The following is a 10967-nucleotide window of genomic DNA, read 5'->3' on the forward strand; positions in this document are numbered from 1 at the left end:
ACAAATAGAAAATTTCACTAAGGAAAATATGTGGTATGTGAATGTGTGGGTCAAAAGGTAGGTTAAAGGTGTCTAAGGGCCCTGGAGGGATGGATGGATCTTCCAGGTTGGATGGTGGGGGAAGGATTATGGGTTCTTCTCTCTGTGTTGTCCCTTCCCCCACCCAAGAACCTTTGCTGTTTACCTTAAACCTCTGTGATGTGGGCCTAGAACTCTTAGTGTAGAATGCGCACTCTGAATGCCCAACTGCCTGATGTGGCAATGCACTTCTGATGGTTTGGTCTTTGTCTGAGGAGACTTACTGTACCATGGCTGAGCTCCAGCTCAGTTTCCTAGGTTTTCCCATCCTTGCCTTTGTGTGTGGGGTGGGGCTCTTTCTTCTATCACTGTGCTACCTAGAAAGAAATACATGTTTCCCAGTATTTTGGAAACAGAGAGACATCAATCAGGTCAGTAAACCAGAGTCTTTCAAAGATATTAAATCTTGGAGTTCCCGTCATGGCTCAGCAGTAACAAACCCGACTGGTATCCATGAGGATGCAGGTTTGATCCCTGGCCTTGCTCAGTGGGTTTAGGATCCTGCCTTGCTGTGCCTGTGGCATACGTAGGCCTGCAGGTTACAGCTCTGATTCGACTCCTGGCCCAGGAACTTCATATGCCATGGATGTGGCCATAAAAAGACACACACACACAAAGATATTAATCTTTCTTTTCAAATAGATGCATTCAGTGCTATCAGTTTCCCTCTTAAGTACTGCTTTTTTTTTTCTGCATCTCACAAATTTTGACAAGTTGTATTTTAATTTTCACTTAATTTAAAATATTTTTTTCTCTTGAGAGTTCTTCCCTGACCCATGTGTTAGTTGTATGTTAGTCACACTCCAAATATTATGGCATTTCCAGCTATCTTTCTGTAATTGATTTCTAGTTTAATTCCATTATAGTCTGAAAATATACTTTGTTTGATTTCTATTTTATATGTTTAAGGTGTGTTTGTGGTCTATTTTGGTCAGTGTTCCATGTGTGCTTGAGAAGAATGTGTATTCTGCTACTGGATGAAGCAGTCTATATATGTCAATTAGATCAAGTTGACTGATGGTGCTGTTTAGGTCAAATGCATCCTTAATGATTTTCTGTTTGCTAAATCTGTCCCTTTCTGATAGAGGGGTGTCAAAAATCTCCAAAAGTAACAGTGGGTTCATCTAATTCTCCTTGCAGTTGGACCAGTTTTTGCCTCACATACTCTGTTGTTAGATTGTATACATGTTAAGTAATGTTGTGTCTTCTTGGAGAATTGAGCCTTTTGTTGTTATGTAATGCCCCTCTTTATCCCTGTAACTTTTCTTGTTCTGAAGTCTCCCTTGTCTAAAATTAATACAGTGACTTCTGCTTTCTTTCATCTCTATTAGCATAGTATAGTTTCCTCTTTCCCTTTACTTTTAATCTATTTGTATCTTTATATTTAAAGTGGGTGTTTTGTAGACAACATATAATTGGATCCTGTTTTAATCACTGAAAGCCTTTTAATTGGTGAATTTAGGCCACTTATATTTAGCAATATTTTATACCATGTCTGTTTACTATTTATTATATGTATTCTTTTTTTTTCTTCCCCTCCTTGTTCAACTTTTCTGGTTCTTAAACAAGCATTTTATATGATTCCAGTTTCTCTCTTAGCATATAAAGTATCCTTCTGTCTTTCCTTTTTTTTTTTTTTTTATGACTGCACCTGTGGCATATGGAAATTCCTGGGCCGTGGATCCGTCTCTCACCTCCACAGCGACCTGAGCCACCATAGTCAGATTTTTAACCCACTATGCCACAGGAAATGGCAAGTAAATATGCCAGAAAATGCTCAAGTAAAATATCTTTCTTTCTTTCTTTTTTTTTCTCCCTTTCCTAGGGCCGCTTCCCACAGGATATGGAGGTTCCCAGGCTAGGGGTCCCATCGGAGCTGTAGCCACTGGCCTACACCAGAGCCACAGCAACGCGGGAACCGCACCCCATCTGTGACTTACACCACAGCTCACGGCAACGCTGGATCCTTAAACCACTGAGCAAGGCCAGGGATCGAACCTGCAGCCTCATGGTTCCTAGTCAGATTTGTTAACCACTGCACCATGCCTGGAACTCCTAAAGTATCTTTCTTTAAAGAAAATATATCAGGAGTTCCCGTAGTGGTACAGTGGAGACGAATCTGACTAGGAACCATGAGGTTGCAGATTCGATCTCTGGCCTTGTTCAGTGGGTTAAGGATCTAGTGTAGCTGTGATCTGTGGTGTTGGTTGTAGACGCAGCTCGGATCCTGCATTGCTGTGGTGTAGGCCGGCAGCTGAGGCTCTGATTGGACCTCTGAATCTCCATATGCCGTGGGTGGTGCCTAAAAAAAAAAACTTTTTCAGTGGTTGCCCTAGAATTCGTAATCTGCATTTACAACTAATCTAAGTCTGCTTTCATATAACACTATACCACTTCATAGGTAGTGCAGATACCTTTATAACAGAGTTCCCAGAATATCCCTGTGACACTGATGTCTTTTATTTCACATTTCCATATACTATAATTATCCAATAAGTTATTATTTAGTATTATTAGATCAATTCAGAAAAAAAAAATTAAAGTTTTGTTTTACCTTCACTATTCCTTCTCTTCCCTTCCTTTATGTAGATTGAAGCACTTCTTTTAACGTTTATTCCAGGGAAGATCTGCTGCTGCTCATGAGTTTCTCAGGTTTTATTTGTCTGAAAAAGTTTTTATTTCTCTTTCACCTTTTTTTGAGGGGGAGGGGCTGCACCCACAGTTCCAGGGCCGGGAATGGAACCCATGCTGCAGTTGCAACCTGTGCCATAGCTGCAGCAACGCCAGATCTTTAACCTGCTGTGCCACATGGAAATTTCCTCCCTTTCACTTTTGAATGATAATTTCACTAGATATAAAGTTCTTGGGTGATGAGTTTTTTTCTTTCAACACTTTAAATATTTCACTCTATTCTCTTCTTGCGTGGCTTGTAATGAGAAGCCCATAATTCTTATCCTTATTTCTCTAGAGTTAGGACACTTATTTTCCTATGAATTCTTTCAAGATTTTATATTTCAGGTTCCAACAGTTATAATAAAATATGTCCAGGTATAGACTTTCTTAGTATTTATACTGCTTGGAGTTCTCTGAGTTTCCATAATCTATGGTTAACCTGTCATTAATTTTAGAATATTATAGGCCCTTATTGCTTCAAATATTTCTTCTGCTCTATTTGCTCTTCTCCTTTTAGTATTTTAATTACATGTATATTATGCATTTTGAAACTGTCTCAGAGTTCTTGGATATTCTGGGTTTATATTTTTTAAAAAAATCTTTTTCTCTTTACATTTAAGTTTGGAAAGTTTCCACTGACATATATTCAAACTCACTTATTTTTCTCTGGCTATAGGCAATCTACAAATGAGCCAATTAAAAGCATTTTTCATTTCCGTTACAGTGTTTTGGTTTCCAATGTTTCTTTTTGATTCTTTCTTCAAGTTTCCCTCTCTCTGTTTATTGCTCATCTGTTATTGCATATTTCTCCTTTTCCCATTAGAGCCCTTAACATATAATGATGGTTATTTTAGATTCCATGTATGCTAATTCAAAAACCTGTGTTATATCTGAATGTAGATCCAATGCTTGCTTTGTCTATTCAGATTGCTTTTTCTTGTCTTTTATCTTATACTGTAATTTTTTTTTGAAAGCCAGATATAATGTATTCGGTAATGAAAACTGAAGTAAATAGACCACAAGAAGTTTTATGTTAATCTGGCTAGGTGTTGGTTGTGTTTAATATTTACTGTAGCTATATGCATCAGAGAATTCAATTACCTATAGTGTCCCTATTTTAATCTCCCCTGGTGTCATCAGGTTTCCCTAAATCCCCTCCTTACATAGAATCTTTGCCTGGCAGCTCTTTCAGCTATGATTTTGTTGCCATACTGGAGCCCAGTTGATATGGTAGTAAGGTGTTGGGGGAGGGCACATGATTAAATCTGACTTTCAGTGGGCCTGTGTCCCTGGGCCATGGTGCTCACAAGTGTTTCTATGCCTTTTCTCTTTCTGTTCACATTTTAGAAGAGACAAGAAGGCTAGAGAGTTGGATAATTTCCCTTCTCTAGGGTGAGATAAGGCTCTGGTAGTCTTTTCTTCTGTTGAGTTAACTTTTGTTATGGGGAACATTCAGGGGATATTTCAAAATGTTCTCGAAATTGTTACCTTTCTTCTCATTCCATACTCTTCCACCAGAAGCATAAGTTTTTCATGGCTCTTCACTGTGAAAACCTGGTGGGACTTCTATAGGTGAAACCCATGAATAGGTAAAGACCCCCCTGAGATAATGACCCTAGAATTTTCTCACTCTCATTGTAGCCTACACACATCCTCTAGCAATTTGTCAAAGTGTTTTTTTGTTTCTACCAACTTATGGCTCCAGTGGCTTTTGTTCTAGGAAAGCTCGTCTCCTTAACTGTGATTCTCTGTATTCCCCTCTATGAAGATTTTTGGAGTGATTTGCCCTGTGGCCTTAATTCTTAAATGCGCCAAGAAAAGTCATTGATTTTCAGTTGGTTCAGATTTTGCTCCTTCTTAAAGACTGGAATGATGACTCACTCCTAAGCTCTTTAAATGGACCCGAAAGTTGCCTCTCAGAGAAGGCTAATTTACATTCTTGTTCCCCTGCCCACATTTCCCAGAGTTTAATTGGGTCATAGAGACACATAAGATAGGAAATTTGAAGAGAGGATAGAACATTATAGTCCAGGAAGGACTAGGGGTTCAGGGAGGACTAAGGTTGCCATATGAAACTCACAGACCATCTGAGTGTTCAGAGGATTCCAGGATAAAATTGAAAACAGTAATTTCATGGCCCTGGGATGGGTGATTTAGAGAGTTTTTGGGTCTCCGCAGGAGAACAAAATTCCCCAACACTTGATCACGAGTCACATTCTCATATCAGGCATCACTTGGCCAAGACTTCCTTTGTATTGAGTGAATCAGGGCAGTAGTACTGAGCTTCTGAGATCCTTTGAGCAGAGGTAGGATCTAGGGTCCATCAGAGGGACACAGACATTACTCTTGGCCTCAGATTCTATGCCCTTCTTGAGCAGATGATTTCTGACTGAGAAAACCAAGTGTGGCCCTCATAGACAAAATCCTTCTTTGTGTTTTTCAAAGAAAACATTGAAAATATTTTAAAACTTTAAAGTAGATCAAAGGAAGTTAGACAATGTTATATTAATTAAAACAGTCATATTATTCATGGATAATGAATATCTGAGTTTCCTAAAGAGGAGCGAGAGAAATGAGTCCCAGCCTTTCATTCTTTTCTTTTTGTTCTCAGCATCAAGGCAGAGCCAAGAGGAGAAGGAAGGGTAGAATATTGAAAGGTAAGGTCCTGCCTATTCCATCCAGCTCTCCCAGAGTGACCCTTCCTGCCTCTTCCATGTCCATGATTTCTGAGGATGTCAGTTGCTAGATACAGTTCCTCTCAGAAACCAAGCACTCCCAGAGGAGAGGCTCATTGGAAGGCAGTCGGAGCCTGGGACACTTCTCAGATTCCCTGCCCTGCCCATCACTGGGCATGAAGCAGTGAGGGACCTGGGCAATGGGTGCTTCCCGTCAGGTGGCCATGTGAGATGTCAAGAGTCAGAACTACTGTGTCTGAATTTGTAAAAGTCCTTTGACTCCTTGGATGATCAGATTCCTCTTTGAGGTAAATAACCATTGACCTATGTCCCTCAAAAAGTGGTTCTGAATATCACATGGGAGAATACATATCAAAGCCCTTTGTGAATGATAAAGCAACATACATATTTCAGCCTTGTTGTCATTATCATTGACCATGTGATCTTGTATCCTAATTCTTGGGGCTCTCCAAGTCCAACCCACCAAGGGTACCACTAGAAGACATTCTAGTCAGGCTCCTATAAGGTATCTTTGCTTTTACCTTCATCACTCTCATGGTTTCCTAGGTTGGAGAGCTTGCCAGAGCGAAGTAGAGGACGCAAGGAAGGTGCTTTCTCTTCTGCAAAGGTGACTGAACATTACTTTCTTTCCTGTACCCCTCTTTTTAGTGGAGCCTGAATATCTAGGGCCTCAGTGAAGGCTGGGATTGACAAGGGAGGAAAAAAATCTTCAGATTTAGAATGCGAAAACACTGGGGAGAGGGATAAAATATATATTGTGAGATGAAGGAAGTAGAAAAATGTGAAAGGATAATATACTTGGGCAGTCATACTTTTGCCAGACATACCAGGGGTCTTAGTTTGTTCTGGTCCTGGTTGCATCTTTGTACTTCCTGTTTCCTGCAGCCCCCTGGGCCAGCATGATGATACCACCCGATTTCGTCAACTGTTGTGTCCAGACACCTCCTGTGAGGTATGTAATAATGCATCTGCTGAGGTCAGTCGACTGCTGTTCCCAGAGGCCCTGGAAGATGCTACTTCCTCTGTGTCCCCTTTGGCTTCTACAGCTCCTGTGACTGACTCATCCTTTATTCAATCTAAATCAATTTCCATCTTATCAAAGCCTGTTCTGGAGAAGTCATCTTCAGATAGCCCTGATGGGTTTTCTACTTGTGTTCCAACAATCAGAGGCACTGAGCACTCAGGTCTGTCATCTTCAGACTTCTCCTGGTGGAAAGCTCATGTCAATAAGATGTTCCTGCCCACATTGCCACACTCTGATATTCAGCAAGAGCATGTATCTTTCCATCTACCAGAGACCTGTCTCTGTAGAGACTCTGTTACCAAAGACATGGAAGCCAGTAGCCATTCTTTCCTTGGCCTTAATATTCAGGCACTTATGAAAAGACAAATAAAAAAGAGAATGGCTTTCCAGAATTTAGAGAAGAAAGAAAAGGAAGAGGGACCATTTTCAAAACAAATGTGGTCAGAATACCAAAGGACATCTTCAAGGAATTCATTGAAGTCACTTGATATACAGGACAATGTAGATCCCCAAACTGACTCAAACGTTGAAAGCAAATCAGAGCAGCTGCACATTTGTCAGCAGCTCCTATATGTCAAGACTTTGGGGGGAAACTTGCAACAGAAATATAGCCAGCTCTTCTGGGGTCTTCCTTCTTTGCACAGTGAGTCCCTAGTGGCTACTCTTCTGGTTTCTAGTAGTAGTTCCCCACTAGAGTCTCACTTTGTCCTATTCAATGGAGTTTGTAATGGATCTTCAGTCAAAATGCATGATCAAGAATCTCCACCACATCTTCATTCCCATCCCCTCCCCCTTCCCCACGTACATCCACAACCCTTGCCTCAAACTAAACCTAAATCCCAGCCCCTTCCTTTCACTCAAGTCCAGCCCCAGGTCAACCTTCAATCCCGACTCCCAATCCTGCCATCTTCACCTCCATCCCAGATTAGGGACTGTGGAGTGTCTTTCCATAGATTACAGAATGAATCAGACTTTCATATTGCAACTGAAAATCAACACCTGGAATGGCACGTGTTACAAAAACAGCAGGAAAGTTTGTGGGGTTTAGTTCCTATGCTCCACAAATCTCAAGAAGCCACTTGTCCTCGAGCTCTTAATCTCCCATTGGTCAACCAGTCGTCCCATGCCTGTGTACCAGTCTCCATCATTCCTGACCATTTTCATATCACCAGTGAACCCCAAGAGAAACTGGAGCTTCATGTTCCAAGGAGGCTAATTCCACGCTGGTGTCTCCAAGCCTGTAGGAATCTAGAGTCTCTAGCATTGATGGAACCTCAGTATAAATTAATAGAAGTATCTCAACAGAGAGGCAGACATGTTCACTTACAACTCTCTGAGCTTAATGGCCAGCATAGCAAAGATCTAGGGATGACTGAATTAGGTCTCCCAGGAAGTTTCCATGAAAGAGTCCCAACAAAGTTTCAGCTAAGGGATGACATGAGGAAGAATCTTGGTTATATCCTAGAGAAGAGCCCAGAAGACAGACCACAAGGGGCCTCAGAATGTTACCTAGTGCAGGGTCTGAGGCCTGCCTTGGGGACACAAAGTAACTGTGTGTGTAATTCAAGGAATCACTCAAGTTATGAACTGTTAAATGTCTCACGGAAGGACATAGATCGGAATCAAATAAAAACCATTCTTAGATTACATGTAAGCACAAAGTCTTGGCAGATCAGTGCAGGTAGGATTCCTGTAGGTGTGTGTCGTTCGTGGCTGGCTGAGGACAATACTTTGCCTCCTTCTAGAAGTTCCCAGACCAATATGGAGGATGCAAATTCAGAAAACACAAAAGTAGCTAGGGCCTATTGCCAAACTAGCACTCTAGAGCTTTCTTTTCTCAATCCCAATACCCGAAAGGTGCTAGAAGCCCATATTTTAAGGTTTCGTGTGACTCAGAGATGGGGCCTACCCCTCAAGGTTCTTGAATCCATAAAATTCTATATGTTGAGAGAAGCTAAAACATGGCCTCTTCCCCAGTTTGACTTTCCCTCCTCAACCACCCATGTTTCTGGGGCGGATTCTAAAACTGAGATTTCCAAGCCCCTTGAAGGAAGCTCTACAACTTCTCAGGGGAAGAAGATGAGAACTACAAATTCAGTCCCTATGCTGGCTCATCCTCTCTCTGTTATCTCATCTGTGGGCAATGAAGGACAGGGGGCCCCGCAACCATCACACTCTGATTTCCACCAAAAGCTTACAGAAGATGTCCGGACAACTGATCGTGGCAGACAGGCTTTTCAGTCCATCACACACCGAAACAAAGACAAAGTGGGTCAGAGTGAAACTCTAGTAGACAACAGATGCAGCCCAGAGGTGCCCAGAAGGCAAAGTGGGGATGGACATGAGCCAAGGAATAAGAATGTGTACTCCAGTGACAGAGTAGAAATGATTCAGGTCCAAAAGACGGTGGAGAAGAATTTAGAACATTCTTTCATGTCCAACATGTCCAGAGAGATATTCAAGGCCAACGAGCTCTGTGCCCTTAAATCACAATCTTGTGACATCTCAACAACCAGAAAGGTGGAAAACTCACAAAGGACAAATGTCAAAATGAATAAAGTAGGAAATACCCTGACCACTCAATGTCCCTCACCAAAAACATCTGTCCGTCAAGATTCTAAACTATCAGACCTTGAAAAGCAGCTCATTACTGAGTTAAAGTTTAAATTAGAGAGTCAGAAGCACAGCCAGGCTCAGTGCTGTCCCACTGACGTGCCCCTGACTTCACATAGCTTGCCTTCCAAGTTGTCACTGACTCATGCCCAGGGTATCTCCACTGGGGCCACGGCAGCTTCCCAAGTGCCACGTGTCCGCTTAGAGAACAGTGGGGTCAGTATGGAGCAGTGGCAGGATCCCTCTAAGCGTGCCTTATGGATGTGCCAGGACAACAATTTCCCATCCACTGCAAAGAGAATGAGCCCTCTAGGCTCCAAAGCAGGAGAATACAGAAGTGGAGATTCAGAAGTAGGGACATCTAAAACCAGAAAGAAGAGCCATCCTATTGAGGACAGAGAATTAAAGGACACTTTCCCATCTTGGTCACAGGATGAACAGCTTCCTCCTGAAAGTTACTTCAGAAAAAAGATGAGGCAGTTTTTTCAGTGGATCAATTCTAAGAGAAAAATCAAAGCCCAGGGAAGTCCCCAACAAAAAGCCAAATTCAAGTCCACCTTTGTGCAGCACCAAGCCTCAGTTGAGAGTGCTTCTGGCTTTGTGAGTTATGGGCATCCTGAAGCTCAGGAGCTCATGATGGCCATTGGGAAGATCCTAGAGGAGAAACTGGCTTGTATGTTGGAATCTGAGGCCTCAGAGTTCAGGCAGCACAAGAAAGAGCTGCAGACCCAGAGAGAGTCTGACAAGGGACATGCCTCCAGCTATAGGGCTGTCTTGGACCCACAGCAAAAGGGATGGGCAAGTACCAAGTCTTCAAACCAAGAAGCTGTTTCTGCTGACCAGAGCTGTCTCACAAGTGTTAGACAAAACAGAGACATGATCACACAGCCCCAGAAAGTTGCCTTTGAGAACTAGATATTATGCCAGAGTCAACCCCCTTCCCTGTCCTCCAGGGAAATTGGAGGCCTCACCTGTGTGCATCAAGACCCTTGATGCCAGGTCTCACCTGCATGCATCAAGACCCATGATTCCAAGCCCCTCTGGCCAATCTCAACCCTGATGAAGGCACTATGTTCAGAGATTTGAGTCTTCTGTTCAAACAGAAATCACTTCTCCAGCGTTTCCAGGGAGAAAAAACGTCCCCAAAGAACTCGTCCAGTCCTTGGTGAGAAAACCTCCCAGTTTTCATAGTAACACATCCTCTGATAAGAACAATCTTTTTTTCTTTTCTTTTTTTAAAGTGCAATCGATAATGTTTATTCTCCTCAATAAATGTTTCTTCTAATAGAGAAACATTAGTGGTCTCTGTGTATTGCACCAGGGGCATGTGCTTTGGGCATCCTGGGACTTGTGTGTAGGGAAAGGAAGGAGTAGTTCAGCTCATACTGATTTCCTCTCTTGGCTTCTGAAAGATGACCAGTTCCTTGCAGAGAGCCTGACAGTGGCCTTCTCAGTTTTATCCTGCAGTCCTCATTTGATCCTGTTCAGATGTCCCTACCTAAAAAACTTCATTTTTCTACAAAAAGTTTGCTCTAAAAACTTCCTAGACTTTCCAAAGTGAGAAAACCCTTAAAGTCCAGAACTTGCTTGAAACTCTCTTTGTATCTACTCTCCAACCATCCTGAACTATATACAGCTATAGGGTAGGGTGAGCTACTCTGGCCTCATATAGCCAGAATTCACCCTTGTTACCTCAGAAAGTTTAGGAAAGTATTTAGGCTCTGAGGTTAGTGGAAAAGAGTAATCTTCCTTTTAGATTTCTTGGTGAGGAATAAATATCACCTGCTCCTAAGGGCCGTTCTCTCCCTCATAAAGTTTGTGAGGAGTTCCCATTGTGGCACAGCAGAAATGAATCTGACTAGTATCCATGAGAATGTGGTTTC

The 10967-nt window shown here is 42.1% G+C and overlaps 1 protein-coding gene across 2 annotated transcripts; it reads left to right on the plus strand.

Moving 5' to 3' along the window:
• Positions 1 to 293: 293 nt before the first annotated feature.
• LOC102164346 (spermatogenesis-associated protein 31D1) lies at positions 294 to 10377 on the plus strand. 2 transcript variants are annotated; one of them, XM_021065306.2, is made up of 4 exons: positions 294 to 449; positions 5363 to 5408; positions 5994 to 6054; positions 6333 to 10377. In XM_021065306.2, exons 1-4 carry the CDS (start codon positions 309 to 311, stop codon positions 9997 to 9999), a joined length of 3915 nt encoding a protein of 1304 aa, XP_020920965.2. In that variant the 5' UTR covers positions 294 to 308; the 3' UTR covers positions 10000 to 10377. The 2 variants fall into 2 exon arrangements, with proteins under 2 accessions (XP_020920965.2, XP_084875259.1); XM_085019133.1 differs by lacking the exon at positions 294 to 449 and having other exon boundaries at positions 6333 to 6399; positions 6494 to 10377.
• The last annotated feature ends 590 nt before the right edge of the window (positions 10378 to 10967 follow it).

This window comes from Sus scrofa, chromosome 1 (genome assembly GCF_054392235.1).
Source record: "Sus scrofa isolate SSC_HxYL_T2T_F1_AM1 chromosome 1, Sscrofa_HxYL_maternal_Yorkshire_Landrace_v2.0, whole genome shotgun sequence".
Lineage (NCBI taxonomy): Eukaryota > Metazoa > Chordata > Mammalia > Artiodactyla > Suidae > Sus > Sus scrofa.